We start from the raw sequence: 19,926 nt of genomic DNA, 5'->3' as shown, positions 1-19,926 counted from the left end.
GCATGAAAGGTAGGAAGAGAGGTTAATTGATCACATACAGTACTATTATCAGTATGAAAGAGGTAAGGAAATTAACTTCAGTAGCTGAGCACACAAAAGAAAATAACAAAAGACTTCCTGAAAATATAATGAATATGGTATACACTGTCCTTGTGATCTCCTCTCTCCAGTGTAACTTCATGAAAGTTAAACAGAAAATCTGTTGCAGCCTTGGGGACAACTGATCGGTAAAATCTTTGTACTGGAGTCTGGGGCAGATCAGTGGATATGGGAATTAGGTTTTAGGTAGTATTCCACACAGATGCAAGTCATCTAACAGAAGCAGGAGATGCAAGCAGCCTCACTGGAAAGAAGGGCAATCAATTAAAGGAAGATGTTGCAGGTAAACATCAGGCCAGCTTGTGGCAGATTTTACGGGCCTGGTGAGATGCTAGACACCTTCAAGCTTTTCTTGATCTCAAAGATTTGAATAATAGGACAATTCCAGTTGGAAAGGACCTCAGAAGGTCTCTTGGCTAACCTCCTGCTCCAAGCAAGGTCAGCTATGAGATCAGGTTACTCAAAGCTTTATCTAGTCTGGTCTTGAATACCTCCAAGGTTGGAGACTACAAAACCTCCCCAGACAACTTGTTCCACTACTTCACTGTCCTTATCCACATCTTCTTTATCTCATCTGAGAAATTAATTAATGCTTCCAGTTGCCAAATATCTCCTGTATCTGTTCCTGCTTGATTCTCACTCACTCTTGATTGCCACCCTCGAATTGCTTTTATTCTGCTAAGGAGGCATAAATAGCTGATTTTTTTTTATTTTTTTTTTTTAGAGTTCATACAATATAAGCTGTAGCAATGTGACAAGAATAAAATACAAGGGGCATGGTGCTGTGCTATAAACTTAAAAAAAAATTCCACCTTTGTTCAGAGTGTTGTAAAGCATTAGGAGATGGCACTGCCATGTTATGAACAGTCTCACTGTTGGTACATTTAAATTCTGTAGACTAAAAGGCTCTAGTGTAGTGATTTGAGGAGCTCCCACCTGACTTCTGTACAAGCTGAAAACATTCTCACTGTCATCAGAACAAGGATTTCAGTCCCCAGGGATGTTTTATGAAAGAAGAGAAGCAGCTGTGCAAGCATTCCTGCCAAAATAATCAACCAAGCAGTAACTAACAGTAACTGGAGTAAGCGGCTGTATATTTTGCACCCTGAGAACCGCAGGGAGTCAAAGTGAGAGCAACAGCTGTGGAAGTAGCAGTTAAGGAAATAGCAAAGGACAGCAAGATACTCCATGATACAGATTTGTATTCATTCTGAGGTGTGCATATGTGCCTTCTGAGACGGGGCCAGGATGCTCATCACCTCAGAGAACTAAAAATCAGCAATGTCGTTTGTGTCCCAGACAAAGCAATGATGAATGTTCTTCCCACACCTATGCACAGAGGTGTGGCACTCTGGTCTTTCATCAAATCACTATTTGCAGGAAAACAGCTTGCTTGGTAAAGCTCCTGCATAGTAAGAGCCTTGCATAACGCACACTCTAAACCTGGCTGGGTTACCCAGGAAGTTTCCTCCAATTAAGAATCCTTCCTGTTTGAAGATGGCTTTTTGGAATAAATGTCTAGAGACCGCAGTGTGCTCAAGGACAGAATATTGGCCCAATTACACCACTCTCCCTCCTCAGACAAACGCAAAAGTTTCAGTCAGGATGTTGCAGCTGTTCCACTGCTGTGCGCTGAGGTACTAAGCAATAATTTAGGCCAGGAAATGGAGATTACTTCATACTACTGCAGAGCTGGCAATGATTTTTTAAAATTCTCAGAGGTAAAGTTTTATTTCACAATAAAACAATAAGTAAATAAATACATGAAGCAATGGCACCAAAGACAAGCAGGAAGCCTGCTTAATAACTTTCAAATATGAAGGACTAAAAGTACAGTCTAACATAAAATGACAGTAACACATGGAACAAATAAAAATATCCTCAGCCTATTCACCTCAACTGCTGAGTTTACCAAAAATATTTAGACTGCTATTGGATCATACAGAAGCTGCTCACAGGCAGTTAAGAACTACTTGATCCAAGCATGTACTACACTGATGATAAACAAACTATTAAGAATTAAATAATGAAATGCTGCTAAATAAATCATTTTTCTATGCATGAGTCACTGCTGTGAAAACAACTGCTATCTATTCTGCTAATCAGAAATTAACAGCCATATAATTAACCCTTGCAAAAAGATCTATTTACTATATATGGCTATAATATAAAGTCTTACTTTTAAAGATGAACTAGTTAGAAAATCATTAAAAATTAATCATATTAATGCCTAAGCAGAATTCTCTTTTGTTGTATGTCTCAGTAAAAACCATAGCAAACGCTGCGGTGGAAAAACATAAAATATTCTAATGCTAAAATGCAAATGCAAAGAACTTCAGTGAATCCAGTTATTTTTAATCATGCTAATTAGCATAGTAAAACCCTCAGAATTAAAGATGTTGACCAAAGGCTAGCATTGCTAACTGCCTATCTTCCCATACAAGACAACTCAGACTACACTGGCATTTGCGAAACTGTTTTATTACTTAACAGGTAGCAGTAGTTAGGTATAGCACAAGATACTGTGCCATTTCATGGTTGCTGACTTCTTAAAAGGAACATTTGATACTGGAGCATACGATCTGTTGCATTCAGCTAAGTGTCTGACATTCTGGCCTTGCTCTGACCAAGAGCCAGTACTACAGAGAAGATTTCAGTAGATGTGTAATTCACTGTTGCATTTGCACACACTAGTGCAGAATGAGACTTAAAGGCATAAACCAATTCCTTTCTGACACCTGCTTATACACTGAAGCATGAGATTTGGTTCTCCTTTTTCTACTGTATCCTATGACAAAAAAAATATCATTAGTGCTCATAAAATTAGTCTAAAAAAACTAAATCAGCATTTTAAACTAGGAATTTCTGTTGCACTACATTTCACCCACAAACTGTGTGCAACATGAATATTTTCAGTTCTAAATATGTTACAACTCCACCATCTATCAGTGTTTTTTCTGTTATAAAATTAAATTAAAAAGAAGCAACAATCCCTACTATTTGGATGTCTCATTCAACCATTTTTCCAGTTCTAATTAAATACAATTGTAAATAAATTCTCTCACATGTCAGCCATATAGTACCAGCAAAGTGTCAGATCAGAGAGATAACTAATGTCAACACTGTTAGCAATCATATTGCCAATCATCTAGCAAGTATTTCCTCATTGTTGTTCTGTGTAGGGCCAGATATGTAGGCAGAATAGATGGCGCAACCTGTCATTAGAAACTCTGCTGGGAAGAGGCTGAATACTACAAACTTCCTCCTCCCCCACTCCCCCAAATCACTTCCCTGTCTACATATTAGAACAGAAAATCTTTACCATCAATAACCTCAGCTTTGTCGTCAGCATCAGAATATGAAACACACTCACAACTCTGCAAGGGCTAGAAACTGAATGGTCCAGTAACTCGAGTCAAATCTTCAACTTTCGTCATCAGCCACGTGCATGATGCAGCCATGTGTTCTACCTTGTCGAACAAAAATACCTTCAGTTTTGAAAACCTAAAAGCAGGTTGAATTGATTACGGAATATCAAGATAAATACTAAGACATTCTGCATGGTGTTGGAATGGAGTAGTGCCTGAAATAAAATAGTAAACTGCAGTGATCCTAGATGCATATTTAGGTCTGATTCATTATATGTGATGTGGAAACTGTCCCCTTTGCTGGTCCATTTCTACTAGTGTTTTAATTCACCTAAGTTTAGGTTTTAATGACTTCTGTAAACTTGAAAAGAATATTAGTTGAGTTATCCATGATGATTTTAAAATCCTTTTCTAAACAGGATCCTCAGAGGTCATCAAGCCCAAGAGAAAAAATTTTATCAGTAGGCAAGGCAGATCAAAAGTGGAGTAAGAACAGTATCTATTAAGGTATAAACCTATTTAAAATTCTTCCCATTCTCCTAAAATGTTTTTCAGTTGGTTTGTTTGTTTTTTTGGTGGTTTTTTTGTTGTTGTTGTTTAGGCTTTAGGTTTAGTATCACCTGACTTGCTTCTTTAACTTCTAATTAATTTATAAATACTTCAAAGAAAGTTGGGCCACTAAAAATCCAGACTCTTCTCACAAGTAACTTCTAGATTCTTCATGCTGAGAACAGCTATTCAGTATAACACTTCTTATCACTTAGAGTTTCATCCTGAAATGAGTTTATGCTCTAGGATAAGTCTGACATTGTCACCTACTCAGAGCACCAATTATTTCCATATATTCCATTACCCGTACAATATTTTTCAAATAGTTTACAGTAGTTTGGTTTTTATACATAACATATCAACAGAACCTGATCAATTCCAAACTTAATTCTGAAACTAGTATGGGTTTCAACACAAGAGCTTGCTGAAGCTTATGGGCACTTTTCTACAGATTCCTAGCGATTCATACCTGGACCTAACCAAAAATTTAAAAAAAACCCCACAACCTAGAACTATTTAAGTTCTACAAACCAAATCTGCATCTGTAGTGCATCATCATCTCTGCTTTGCTTTCTAAAGAGTCTCTTAATCTCTTCTTAGTGTATAATTTTAATACATAGTTCTCATCTCCCAAACTGTTTTCTCTAAGATGATTCAGCCCTTGCCAATTTTTCCACATTATTGTTGTTTGACTTTCACTAACAATTTCTTAAGCTTTTCTATGCACACTTCCAATATTTTATCTCTGCTTCACTCTTTCCTAGGCATGACACTAACTTGGAAATTTTTTTTTTTTAGAATTTAACTACAAACTCCTCATTTGACACCATACATACATACGAAACAGAATCCTACAATATAAAAAAAATGCTACTAACAATAATTACATTATCTAGGATGATTATTACCTAATACAGTATGCTTATGTGCATATATAAAAACTTGTATTTCTGTACTCACACACAGACTTGCACACACTTAAAATTTATACAAATGAGACAGAAAATTCCATCAAAGCTAAGGGAAATCCTCCAGCAGAAAAACTTTCAAGATTGTGTTTCTTATATTCCCTACAGAAAGAATGCAGCCACCCAAATAATTCTTTACCAGCTAAATCTTGCTCATCTTGCTTTGTAATCAACAGTAATTCAGTTCAAATTACCTACAAGAGGAAAACAGCAGAATTTGGCTTTGTGGACTACTACTCATTTAAACAAGTAAGATGCAGATCATGTGTCCAAGTTCTTATACAATAAGATGATAATTATTTTTATTACAGTTAAGAATACCAAATATGATTGCAAACTAAAAATAAATCCATTTCCTGATTATTACTCAGAACAAGAAATGCTTTTTACTTCCCAATATCATGTATGAACAAAATTTTCCAATTTTTCAGTCATACAAATATGTATTTTATTCTCCAAGGTGTTAGCTCTTATTAAAAAAATAAAGGTAGACAACTAAATGGGGAAGCATACAGTCTGCAGGAGTCTATTCTTCATGAACGAGTCTATTTCCACGCACGAAATAAGCATGGAAAATTCTCCTGGCAACACTTTGTGTAAAGATGCAGTAAACAAGTAAGTGTAAGTTACATACACAGTAACTGAATGCTTGAGCCTTCAATTCTTATCCAAAAATATTTTGAATGGTTCTATGTACTGTTAAGGAGCTGTGGCACTCTTTTCAGTAGCAGACAATCCATGTAAGATTGTATTTAGTGAAATTGACAAAGGATTAAAAGTCATTAAAATACTTTAGATAAAAAGTAAAATGCTGAAAAATGAAAGAGTAATAATCATCTTCCTCTGATTTTTAGAAGGATCATTACCTCCTTCTAGTTCATGTAATTTTTAATCAGATATCTTAATGTAATTTCCGCAGTAGATATTTAAATCTAATAGTTGCAAGGGCTGGCTACAAGGCCTTTTCAGCAGGTATTTGCCAAATCTGTCTGTTCTGCTTTAATTGTTCTGAATATAGTATAAATTCTTTAACGATGGTGACAAATTTATCACTTAAACCCTGCTCACCAATAAGCCAGGCATAGCCTGCGACCCTACTGTTCAGGGGCTTGGGTGCACGTTTTTTTCCCCACTGGAACAGATACCTCAAGAACCCTTGCAGTCCAACTGTCAACATCTTAACCCTACTCTTTATGCCTAAGGATTGCTTTAAATTTTGAATTCCCTTTTGAGTTTTGAACACTGTTCATAAGAAGATTTTGATCACGCTTACAGACTACCAAATGTGAAGTCGAAACACTTCCTTAAGAAGAAGTAGCACAGTCTTGTGCATTCTACATAGCAATAAACCAAGGACTAAATTAGAATCCTGACATGGACATGAACAAGGAGAAAGGGGCAGATCAATTTACCACAGTCCCCTATTTAACCGATGTTATGCGCAAATTAAAATTGTCTCCAACAGCTATTTGGGGGATTAATTACTTACCACTTATTACTTTCTGTATATTATAAGCACAGATTATTACTGCAATATAACTTCTTTTGCAGATCATTACTGAAAGAAAACGTGGCTTGCTTTTCCTTTTTACCATGCATGCACTTGTGCTAGAAAATTGTAGTTTTCCTAGTCCAATAAGTTAAAAGAAGCAAAGAAACATTTATTCCTTAAAAAGTCCTCCCAAATGCTTAGCTGTCCACCTCTAACAACTGAGAAACAAGTTCCCAAGAGATTTTGTTACACACTTTGCTTGCTTTCTTTACTCTGAGAAAGTACACACCCAGCTCCTCCTTGATCAGCAAACAGTAGGAGACAAATCCATCTCATCTTGTTAAAGGCATCAGTATGATTTCAAAAAACAAAAGAACTGCCACATAGGTCACCTTTTTTAGTGTAATCAGCATTCGAAACAAATTGTGGTTTTGTGCTTATGTTTCTTTGCATGTTCTTTCCTGGGCTTCATTTATCAAACACAGATGGAGGCAGCCTATAGAGCTAGACAGACCTTTGATCTGACTCCGTGCAGCCACTTGTGTATTATCTTATGTTCTAACCTACTTGTTGGGGGTTTTTGCCTCCCCTCCCCCCCCCCGAGTGCCATGTATCAGAAGTAGCAGAATTTTCATTGTACCAATTTGGTCCTATAATTCCAATATAAGTATACTGACATATTTTTATGATTGAGATAACATTGTTGACTATTTTTGATACATTACAAAGAAGAGCCATATACATATAACACACACAGTCCACACTAGAAAAATCTACCACATTCCTCAAGTACCTGTTTTCAGCTTCCATATAAAAGACTGAAATCTATCTGATAATAATTTTTCAACATTTGACTGAGGATGGAAACCAGCAGAGAAGACTAATAAGATACAAAGGGAGTAAAAAACAGTTGCCAGTCTTCCCTTCTTTTAAGAGAATTTTCATCCTTTTGGACTGGAATAATTCTAGAAAATTATGTTCCTTCATTACAATTCATTGCCAGGCCTTTTTTTTTTTTTGTTCTGGTCTGGAAAGAACCAAATGTAGTCCCATCTTGCTCACGTTGCTTGAAATCCCACCAAGAAAGGGTAGCTCCATAGTTTAGTTTCATATGTTACTACTGCTAGGCCACTCTAAATTTTCCTCCTTTATGCCCACGTAAACTGATATTGATGTTACTGTCACCTTCAACCTATTGAGATTGTAAGCAAAATTTGGCAAAGGTTGTTTATTTCAAACTCGGTTTTCTTGTTTCTACTTCCACTGCTAACCAAGGTCACTACTTTTGAGTATCTCTGTCAAATTATCCTAATACTCTCATATTCTTTTTTTAGATGTTTTAGATCTTTAGGTTTCAAGAGTTTGCTACAACAGCATTAACTAAACTTAAAATCTCAGCCTACAAACATTGTAACCTACAGGTATCTAATGTTAGCTTTGGGTTGTTTTTTTTTTTCCAGACAGCTACCTTACTGTCTTGATTTCAGAAGTGCTAAATACCACTGTCTTTCATTTAAAAATTGTTGGAATATTTATAAAAATCATACGTTACTCGAATGTTCAATGTCACAAAATTGTATGATTTATCTAGGCTAACTCTCTCACATACGCTAACGTATGTCACTGGCAGAAAGACCTTTTTTTAAGCTTTCTATTACCTAAACTACTGTTAAATTCTGAGCCATGGTCAACGTTTTGCTAAATATCCACCAGTTAAAATACATGCCAGAAATTATGTAATGATGCCTCTCCCTCCCTTGTGGTTATTCTTGCTTCAAATTATGAACTATCACACTCAAAAATCAGCACTGCGAACAGGAGGAACTCAGTGAACATTATTGTATTTCAAGTAATTGTATCAGCTACAGATAATGAAAACTATTAACATTCAAAGCCTACCAACATTTACATTATTGGTTTCTTAGCTTCTAGTGGTTCTGCCTTGGAATAGAAGGAAACCTCTTGAGGTCTATTATACTATCTAAAAGATGAGGTTCTTACACCTCACAGTAGTTATAGCCCTTTTGTACTACTATACGTCCTTCTTCCTTAATTGTAACAGCTGTAATTACTCAAAAAATAGTGGTAAAAGTGGAAAAGAGTATAGAATCAGTGATGGTATTTCACAGGAGGAAGAACAGTTGGGGAGAACAGTTAAATCTCAGAGATGTTTAGACTTTAAATAAGACCACAATCATCGTAATCCAACACAGCAACTTGCGACTAGTGAATTTTGCCTTTCTTCAGGTTTTATGTCAACATGACAAATGGAAGATGCTTTTGTGCTGTTTCAAGAGATCTATTCTGTGAGCTTTTCTGGCATAGCTCACCTAGCTGTGGAATCCTTAGTCTGCTGCGAGCGTGACGGTTTTAAACAGTCAACATAAAAACTGCAATAAAATTAAAATAGGTACAAATTCACCATTCAGTGCAGCGATTATTTTTGTACTGAGTAGTTTTCTAACTGTGACTTCAGAAAGCAAAAATAGCTTCATTTTAAATATGGAAATCGTAATTTAAACATAGAATAGAATCATAGAAACGTTCAGGTTGGAAAAGACCTTTAAGATCATCAAGTCCATTAACCTAGCACCGCCAAGTCCACCACTAAACCATGTCCCTAAGCACCACATCTGCACATCTTTTAAATACCTCCAGGGATGGTTACTCTACCACTTCCCTGGGCAGCCTGTTCCAATGTTTGATAAGCCTTTTGGTAAAGAAATTTTTCCTAATATCCAATCTAAACCTCCCCTGGCACAACTTGAGGCCATTTCCTCTTATCCTATTGTTTGTTACTTGGGTGAAGAGACCAACTCCCACCTCGCTACAACCTCCTGTCAGGTAGCTGTAGAGAGCGCTAAGGTCTCTCCTCAGCCTCCTTTTCTCCAGGCTAAAAAAACCCTGTTCCCTCAGCTGCTTGTCATAAGGCTTGTTCTCCGGACCCCTCACCAGCTTCATTGCCCTTCTTTGTACACACTCCAGCACCTCAATGTCTGTCTTGTAGTGCAGGGCCCAAAACTGAACACAGTACTCAAGGTGGGGCCTCACCAGTGCCGAGTACAGGGCGATGACCACTTCCCTAGGCCTGCTCGCCACATGATTTCTGATACTAGCCAGGATGCTATTGGCCTTCTTGGCCACCTGGGCACATTGCTGACTTATATTCAGCTGGCTGTCAACCAATTCCCCCAGGTCCTTCTCCACCAGGCAGCTTTCCAGCCACTCTTCCCCAAGCCTGTAGCGCTGAACGGGGTTGTGACCCAAGTGCAGGACCCAGCACTTGGCCTTGTTGAACCTCATAAGTTGGCCTCAGCCCATCGGCCCAGCCTGTACAGATCCCTCTGTAGAGCCTTCCTACCCTCAAGCAGATCAACACTCCTGCCCAACTTGGTATCATCTGCAAACTTACTGAGGGTGCACTCGATCCCCTTGTCCAGATCACTAACAAAAATATTAAACAGAACTGGCCCCAGTGCTGAGCCCTGGGGAACACCATTTGTGACTGGCTGCCAACTGGATTTAGTTCCACCACAACTCTTTGGGCCTGGTTAGCTAGCCAGTTTTTTACCCAGCAAAGAGTATGCCCATCCAAGCCATGAGCAGCCAGTTTCTCCAGGAGAATGCTGTGGGAAACAGTGTCAAAGGCTTTACTAAAATCTAGGTAGACATATGAAAATAATAATACGAAAAATAATAATAGGCAAAACATGTGAAGAAAAGCCAGAATGTGAAAGTTCTGTTCCTCACTCTGCCAAATCATGCAACTTTGGCTTAGATTTCCTGTCTGTATTTATCTATCTCAGTGGGGTATTTTGAGTTCTGTAGACTCTTAAAGCATTCAGAGCACTAAGTATCCTAGTCATCATAAAATGATGGTGAACAAATATAACGCTCACAACTGAAAGCTCTAATAAAATTTCAGTTATTTGGGTCCCAGGTTGTTTTGCCACTTGTGCAGACTGATTTGTACCAAAGCTTCAAATGGGGGGGGGGAGGCTAGAGAGAAATAAGGACAATGGGGAGCCCTCAGCATAGCCTAAGACTCAAAGAATGAAGCGAAGCCCAACAAACTGTCTGACAACATGGCCTCTGGCACATTAGAATTTGAAAACCTAAGAGTTTCCTTTCAAATAACTCCCTTCTCCAAACCTGGAAAAACTAAATTTTCTCTCCTCGGTGTCCAAGCGGCTATATTCGCTCACTAGCAAGCACTAAGTCCAAATGTCTGTAACAATGAAAACAAAGGGACAGAAAGCACTTGAGAGCAACACGTTTAATAAATCAACCTAGGTAAGATCCTAATCCAACTGGGCATCTTAGAACAAACAGCTTTACCTTAACTCTTGCCTCAGAGAGCCTTGCAAAGGTATTAGGCATTTTCCCCCTTTTACAGCTTAGTCATGTCCTGCTCTGCCCAAGCTCACACTTAGGCAGGTCCATTTTGTGTCTGCGGGAATATGCTTTATGGGACCATAACCTATCTCAGCCAAAATGACTAAGTGCCTGATTCTAGGAGTCCCATATTAGAGTAACACAAGCAGGCTGCTACTTCTGTACCTTCAGCCCATCCTGCTCAGGCCTGCCTACTCCTTCAAAGCAATCTCATCTTCTTTTATCTCCAAGAAAATATCAGTTGTACACAGTATTAAACACGGTACTTACTGTTAGGGAGGCACTCCCAACAGGAAATAGAAGCAAGCACATAATTATCCTTCTAGTCTTCTCCAGGCTTCCTAGCTCAGCTTGCAAAAAGCAGACTTATTGGGCAGGCTGACTCTTCACTCAGGGTGTATTTGGTGCAGTTCTCTTTTCCTTTTCTCATTAGGCAGAAATCACTGATCTGATTTTGCATCAAGATGCCCCAATCCAAGGTAATACAAATGAGGCATAGGTCCATCTGGCGTTCACAAGCAGTTCTAGGTCACTCATATCCCTGGTCCTTAGTGGCATCAACAGAAGGGTTGTCAGCCACCAGGCTTCCAGCTTCATACTGCAAACAAAACATTAGTTGTTGTAAGACAGCACTTGATTTCTTAAGATCTCTGAACATTCACTGCTTAAAATGTCTATCTGGAAATCTGATCCCATATTCAAACTAGGCAGTTACTATAGTAAACCTGTGTGTTGGTTATTCAAAGCATGTAAGGGACAACCAAGCCAGGTTATGAACTCTCCATAACAAAAGAGAGTTCATAAACAAGAGACAAACCCAAATCTTTTAGTTCTACCTTTCCAAGACAAACTACCACTCACATGAACTTCTCAACTCTCTTCTAAACTCTAGCAAAGTGCACAACAAGGTGTTCTGCACTAGGGAAGGAAAGATTACAAGAATTAAAGGTCAAACTGTGTTCTCAGCTACAGCAACATAAGACCTGGAAAAAGGCCCTTGTATTCATGACAGTTATTTCAGTTTTACACTGAAGAATACAGAGTAGACTTGGAAAAGTCTATTTTTAAACCCTCTTTTCTTTATTAAATCATCACATGAAAGACCATGCTGGGAGTATTTTACAAACAAGCTGCTTGGTCCAGCACTTTTAGAAGCTTTAAGGAATGCAATCAGACTGTAAAAACTAATGACAGACTGATGCTACGCAAGTTCTCAGCTATTTTCACAACAGCCTTAAAATCTTCCATGTGAAAGTGATGAAATTCTGCTTTCAATTAGGAAATTAAGAATTTTATGCATCTAACCTATGCATAAGTTTTGTGCAAAAGACTTTTCAGATTAACAGTGTATCAGGAGTACACACTGAAAAAACTGACTGTACTTCAAGCTCATAAAAGTGCTCAGACTTCATGTTTTGTTTGCAGCAATAGGACTTTTAAAGCAGAATGATTAGAGGGTTTGCAAGGTTTCTTACGCAACTGATAAACTAGATATTTAACCTAAGGAAACAAACCACAACTTCACCTAGATTCCAGTATATAGATCTAGATCCCTGGTTGTGTAAACTAACCTAACTCCCTTCAAATCCTAATGTCTCAATCAAATTAGCAGAAGGACTACCATAAAGCAAACCCAATTAATTTCAGCAATTTTAATTTTCTTAGACTGGTATGAGTTAGTAAGTTATTAAAATGTAGGTTCAACTGAGAAGTTAATGTATAGATCAGTGTTACATTTCAGAATTTACTCACGGGGATTCTGAAGTTACGTCTGAATACAAAATAACCCAGGATCAGAATTGAAAATGTTCCAAAAAAGACAAAAATACATAAATGCAAATACCCTCTGACCATGCTCTCCCCCTTCTAGAGACCTCATCTATCTGTTTTATATCTTAGGCTCCATTCTTTCTTTGACTGTCTCTGGATTCACCGAACAGCCAGCACAGTTTGAGCTTGCTCTCTTGTGGCCAACATCAGAGCTACAGTTCTCCTGGTACTGTTTAGTTCCAAGGACCTTCAAGAGCGGTTCTTCTGAAGTATGACAATTTTCGTCAGATTACAGTCACTTACAGCTGCACCTACTACGTGACTCAAGTTTGAAACCACAATCTAGTTATCGTGACCTAACATGTTACCAAGCATCATCTTAGATACAGAACTAAGTACGTGCAGATTTCTAGCTCACAGCAAAGCATGGAAACTTGGCACTGCTAAGCCCCAAAGGCAATATGATACCCTGTACCTCTCACATCTGAAAAATCATCTGACAAAAATGCACTGCCAATATCTTGAAAAGAAATCTCCAAGACTGATAGAAGTTTTCAGAAGGATGGCCTAACATTTTCAGCATGCTTTTAACAAGTCTGTCAGAGCTTGAGCTTGGTTATTTGAGGATACTGTTTTGGTCATGTGTTTGCTGTCACATGATGACAACTTCAAATATTTTTTGGCATCAGTAAGGACTACCTGTTTTGTAATCGTTTACATTGTTTGTTGGGTAATTTTTATTATTTTGTATATTTTAAAGATTCCAGATGCTGAAAAGGTGAGGACTTTAAAGACACTGAAATATTCCTTGATACTTTTTTATCATTGTGCCAGGCATTATTAACCTTCCAAAAACAGGTTTGTGCCAGAAATGGTTCAGAGCACCTGCGCTGGCACAAGAGAAGTGCACAGACACAAGCAGATTGACTGGAGATGTATCATTGAACTGCATTGCCCACTTAGTTGTCAGCCAGATCAGCTCCTGAGCCACTTCACCACCTCTCATGAAGAATGGCGCAAGCACATAGCAAACAATAGAACTACAGCAGCCCTGAAATAAGGTTGAATTAAGATGTCACAGCTCTGCACAGAAAGATAAAAGGTGCTGACCTTTTCCTTTGTTGAGTTTTAAACACAGCTGCTCTTATTGTGGGTACTTTCAGGAGTAATCATGTCGCAGGAATCCATTCATTTTAAAAAGAACTTACCAAAAGCACATTCCGTATCAGTAGAAGAATCAGCAATTTGCAGTAAGACCAGAAGCTGAAAACATTCCACGTTCGCTATTATGCCTCAAGACTATTATCATCACTCTTATGAACCAAGATGAAACATTTTCAGGAACAGAGTGATGAATTTTTGATTAATAAACATTAACTGTATTTATTACTGTACATGAAAAGGATCATCAGTACAGAAATTATACTTTGACTTCTGGGTTACTTGATCATCAACCTTTGTAACATATCAAGAGCAAATAAAACACTCAGGCAGCAGAGGGTTGGGAGGTACCCAGATTAAGCAAATTACTCCACAGAACAAGAGTGGCAAACCACAAAGCACATAGAGCAATAGCATCAAATCTGTTGTATGTGACCCAGGTATGAGTATTGCTTCTAGAATTTGAAGGACAAGCCCCAGAACCTCTTCAACCCCTTGGCAACAGTTACCCAGCAACTTCAGTTAATCTGCTTTGGGACTGCTAGAATCACATAAACCCTGGTACACCACAGAGAAAGACGTATCAGCTACCTAACCTGTCTCACCACACAATCCCACAAGCAGCCACGTTGATGCAAGGGTGGAGGCAGAAATGCCTGGCTGAAGGTGGAGGGAAGAGCAAGACTGACCTTTCATAAAACTGTAACCTCAGTTTCTCTTTCTGTTGAAGGAAAATAAGCATAACATTTGCAAGTTACTGTATTGTTAAATATTCTTACAGCCAAATTGTCTTTTATCATGCTTCTACTAGGAGCTAAAATCCATATTCTCCCACTGCCAAAAATTCCAGTCAACACCACAGACATTCCAACCAAGTTCACAGATACCACCAAAACGAGGTGTAACCTTGCTCAGAAGCTCTAAGTATTATCAAAATAAATAACGCGTTTATGTGAGCCACAAATCACTAAGCAGCAAAAGTCAACACTCCTACCTCACTTAGTAAGGTAGCAAATATTTCAAATAATTAATGAAGATTTGCACAATATTTGCAGTGTAGTCAACAGCATAAGGACTTGTAGGATTTTATGCGATTTCTATTCCAGCTGAGCTATCAGTAGTAGTCTATAAGCTTGGAATGGCTCTTGAGTCTTTAGAATAATTACACAACAGTATTTAAAAAGGGGGAAAGGGATGAGACCAAAAAATAACTGTAACGTTCCTACATCAACCACCTTGACAAAGTCCTACCTAAACTCTCCACTGATATCCACTAATAGTCATTAATAAATATATGATCTGTTTTCCATGAAAATCAGCAGACTTCCAATCTCCTGCAATATGCAGTTTTTTCACCAATTAACTCTGTGATCAGAGTATGTAATTCCCTTCATGAGTAAAGCAGGTTCTATCTTAAACTATTTTTTTGTTCTTCATTGGTGCTACTGGAAGACATTTTCAAAACCTTCTTGTCACAGTAATTGGTTCCTTTTACTACTTCTCAACCTGTTTATTTATGATAGCAAATCATGACAATGGTATTTATCCTGCCATTTAAACAACTTCTTCCCTGACATATTTATAAATACAGATGCATCACTGCAACACATCTATAAGCAGAATGGAAGAGTCAGAGAAATGTTAAGACCATCCTAGGAAAGAGGAAAACATATAATCTTAATATAGAATCACAGAATGGTTTAGATTGTCAGGGACCTTGAAGATCAACTAGTTCCAACCCCACTGCCATAGGCAGGGACACCTCCCACCAGACCAGGTTGCTCAAAGCCCCATCCAGCCTGGCCTTGAACACCTCCAGGGATGGGGCCTCCACAACTTCCGCGGGCAATTTGTTCCAGTTTCTCACCACCTTCTTGGTGAATTTTTTTTTCCTAATATCTTTTCTAAATCTACCCTCTTCCAGTCTGAAGTCATTACCCCTTGTCCTATCACTGCATGCCCTTGTAAAAAGTCCCTCCCCAGCTTTCTTGTAGGCCCCTTTCAGGTACTGAAATGCCGCTATAAGGCCTTCCCAGAGCCTTCTCTTCTCCAGGCTGAACAACCCCAACTCTCTCAGCCTGTCCTCATAGGAGAGGTGCTCCAGCCCTCTGATCATCTTGGTGGCCCTCCGCTGGACCCGCTCCAATAGGTCAATGTCCTTCTTAAGTTGAGTGCTCCAGAGCTGGACACAATATTCCAGGTGTGGTCTCATGAGAGCAGAGTAGAAGCACCTCAATCATATCTCCTCTAGAATACCTTTAAGCAAACTGCTTAAAGGTATTTCCGGGCAAGCTGTATGACTCTGGCCCAGGGACACCACCGCTCCAAACAGTTCCAAGGCAAAACACTTCCTTTATTTCCTCTTCTCCCCCTACCCCCAGGCCCAGTTTCCAGCACTCGTTCCAAACGGCGTTTTAGCCTTGGCCCTACCCGTGCCCTCCCAGACACGGTGAGACCGCTCACTGCGCGCATATAATTCCCAGTGCCCGGAGGAGCGCGGCCCCTTATCCCTTACCGTCAACGGCACCCACAGCAGGTGCGACGGCGACCGCCCCGCCCCACCCGCTCGCTCCCGCCTACCGGCTCGTGCGTGCTCAGTCGGTGCTGCGCGCGGCCCTGCCTGCGCGCATGCGCGAGCCGCCGCGGGTCTGCGTGCGCATGCTCTGTTGCGGCTGGCGGCGGCCGTTGGGAGGAGGTGCGCGCGGGGCGGCTGCCGTTGGTGCCGTTGCCGCCGCCGGCGGGTTTGTGCGCGTGGCGGCCGGCGAGGTGCGCGCCGCGGCGGGATGTCGGGCCGTGCGCCGCGGCAGGAGGAGGAGGCGGCGGCGGCGGCGGAGGAGGGGGGGGGAGGGGAGAGCGCGAATCTGCGGCGCAAGGAGGAGCTGAGCCGGAGGGTGAGCTGAGGCGGCCCGCTGCGGCCGGCACGGTGGGAGGGAGGGAGGGAGGGAGGTGTGGGGCCGTGGTGCGGCTAACGGCGGCGCCTGAGGCCGCGGCACCCACCCCTCCCATCCGTATCCCCACGGTACTGTCGGCTGCGTGGGGCGGGCTGAGGCACGTCCAGGGCCGTGCTGCCCTGGGGTGGGGGATGGCGACCCCGCGAAGCCTGTGACCTCGGGCGTCACCAGCGTGAAGATGAGGAGGGCGAGTCCTATCAGGAAGCCGGGGCTCCTGTGATATGGGGTTCTCGTTGTAGGGCTCGGAGCAGAGCGTCTGTCGTGTAGCGCGTACTTGTTGGCGTCACTGTTAGCTCTCTCGTCAAATTAGTATTTTGGTTCTTACTGCTCCAAGTTGAGCTTGAAATGTCAGGTGAGTCGCAGTGAGGTGTTTCTCTGTATTATCTACTTCAGCTGTGTCTGCTGAAGAAGTCCCAAGGAATTTCAGTCACAGAGGCCGGCACTCCTCGTAAATCTGCTCTGTTTTCCGTGGTGCCAGTAGCTTTGTTTAGAATGAAAACTGTCAAGTCCTATGCAATTGCTTTCCCTCAAAAAATTACTTCCTTTCCATATGGCCCTAATGTATAAAGTCAGTGGTATTTTTAATTGCCTGGGAAGATGTAAAGCAAGGACATAAGCGTTGCACACTAGTTTCTGTTACGCTTAAGTGGCTTGTTTAGTCCATAGCAAAAGATGACACTGCTGTTTTGTCTGTGGGAACTGTAAATATAAGATACTGATGTAGCTGCTGGGAAATGTGTCTTTTCTGTATGCCACATTCAGTTTGGCTAACCTAGCTCTGTGACAGCTTTCTGCTGTTGTACCAATTCCAGGAGATACAAAAGAAGAACAAAGAAAACCGTGTTGTTTCTAACATAAAGCATTAAGTGCCACTGACCAGATTTTGTTTTATTTGTTGACTTTTATGACAGTCGCCCTGAATACTCTTTAGCATTAACTGCTATCACTGTAAAAGAAAATGGGAATGCCTGCCACCCCTGCCAGTGCTGTTGAACAGAGTGGTAAATCCCACTAAGGAAGTCTGTGCAAAACTCCAGAGCGATAGAAAGGCTTCCATTGCTTTTAATGCAGTTTTAGGAGGTTTGGGGGTTTATTGGTTTCATTTTGAATCTGGAGAATACCTGTGATTATAAACTCTATTGTAGATATCATGTTAAATTTTGTTTTCTAGAGATTGTTGATTATTTATTAGTTGTTTGCATGTTTTCTTTTTTTCTGAGGGGAAAAAGTATGATCTCTGATTATAAATAGCTAGAGGTACTCTGGCTTCCCAGTAGTGATTGCTTTCAAGGGTAGGAGAAATATCAATCCATGCAAGATAACCCATTTCTAGAGCAGTTATTTAGTATTTCATTTTTATATCTACTTCATCTTCAATGGTCCATTCGGAGAACAGCAACGATGTATGCATGTAGCTGTCTTAAAATATCAGTAAGCGTGTTCATCACCAGGATTACAATACAGTGTCTTATTTTTAATAATTAAGTTGAGGTGCATCTTTTACCTTTCAGATTAAAGAGCAGAAGGTTGTAGTTGATGAGCTTTCTAATTTGAAGAAGAACCGGGTAAGTATTTACAAATTTGCTTTTGACTATTTCATTTTAGCATCAGAGAAATAAGCATAGAGACAAGAGGGGAAACAAAAACAGAGCACTCTGTCTTTAATTTGTTTTAATACAGATTTTAGTACAGATGTTCTGAGAATAATTTGTCCTCCAAATGATTTGATTATGTACACTTGTATACTGTAACACAGTATGGTTTCAGGGGTTTTGTTTTTTTATGTTTTATCTGACTTATTTCATTAAGATGTTTGAGTTGATCAAAAGACTTCATGAAGTATTCTTACTTTTCATGTGTATGTATTTTGAAATAGAATGTGATCCCTCATATATGAGGAAAAGAGAAATGCAGAATAGTCATGGATTGATCATGAAATGTTTTTGATGATACAACATTAGAATGTTGGTGTTGTCAAGGCAGAATTTATCCTTCTGGCATAAAAGTGAAGGGGTATCTCAGTGAACCTGCATCAGCTTCTGCTGCAGTGTGGTTGCCAGAGTTTGTTGCTTTGACTTAATACAGCGTTGTTTTTGTTTTACAGAAAGTTTATAGGCAGCAACCCAATAGCAACATATTCTTCCTTGTAGACCGAACAGAAACGCTATCTCAATGCAAAAGTAAGTTTGCAGTGATCAAATTGATCAATTTTGATCAAGCTGATCAAATAGTTAGCTATTTAAAAGGTGTATTGGTAGCTGTTAATGATTTCAAAGGTGTATTAAAATGAAAACCTGGCAACTGTATATTAAATACAAAGTAGACTTCAGGCACATGCTTATTTTTCTGGATTGGATAAATGTTAAAGTGTTTCCACTTGATATATGGATGTGGTAAAAGAGCTGAAGATGTGGGAGGAGTAAGAACATCTGCCCCACAGAGGAGTCACTATTCTCAGCTTTGGGAAGCTGTATAGCTCTTTGTCCCTTAAAAAAAAAAAAAAAAGTCTAAAAATTGTGTGGGATGAGTAGGAAGAAAATAATGGTAAGTTAAACTGGAGGTTAGGCTAGAAATATTTAGATAGATGAAAGAGTGGATCTGTGGGATTATGAAAGTAGGAGAATGCATGATAAAGAGAGTTGATTGAACAAACGTTAGAAATGTATAAATTTAGAAATATAAATTTATTTTGCTACTTTCATTTTCTTTCCTTTGATTTGAGTTCATAGTGTTGTCATTTTAATTGACAGTTCACTTTTCTTATTGTTATAAATGTGTAAATCGTCCTGATTACATAGTCAATAGTTGGCCATTTCCCTAATTCTTCTACTTGCAATGTGGCTCTCTTTGGGAGGAAAAAAAAATTCATAATCTTTGTATAATTAAAAAGGAATGAGCTATAGTATTGACGTAATACAAACATAGTACTTTTGTTACTTAGCATTTCATGTTTTTTCTCTCTAATTGAACAAGTGGCTGGAGTTACTAGTTTCTTAGATACACTCTTAACTACTCATAAACTCACTCATAAACTTACCAGTTTAAGAAACTCATTATTCGTGTATTTTTCTCTTACACAGTTACGTTAGATGAATTAAAGAAGGCACATCAGGAGATGGAAAATTCAGAAAAGACTAAAATCAAGAAATAGTCCGTCTGAGTTCAAAGTCACA

At 39.5% G+C, this 19,926-nt stretch overlaps 1 protein-coding gene across 1 annotated transcript; it reads left to right on the top strand.

Annotated features, from left to right (window-relative positions):
* Nucleotides 1-16,585: 16,585 nt before the first annotated feature.
* Nucleotides 16,586-19,904, top strand: ASDURF (ASNSD1 upstream open reading frame; the record flags this gene model as incomplete). The annotated part of the gene is made up of 4 exons (XM_082483986.1): nucleotides 16,586-16,693; nucleotides 18,265-18,318; nucleotides 18,858-18,933; nucleotides 19,834-19,904. 4 exons carry the CDS (start codon nucleotides 16,586-16,588, stop codon nucleotides 19,902-19,904), a joined length of 309 nt encoding a protein of 102 aa, XP_082340112.1.
* Nucleotides 19,905-19,926: the final 22 nt, after the last annotated feature.

Source organism: Vanellus vanellus (genome assembly GCF_965231255.1).
Source record: "Vanellus vanellus genome assembly, chromosome: 5".
NCBI classification, from domain to species: Eukaryota; Metazoa; Chordata; class Aves; order Charadriiformes; family Charadriidae; genus Vanellus; species Vanellus vanellus.
The sequence above is the reverse complement of the archived record's forward strand: the minus strand, read 5'-3'. Positions and strand labels throughout refer to the sequence as shown.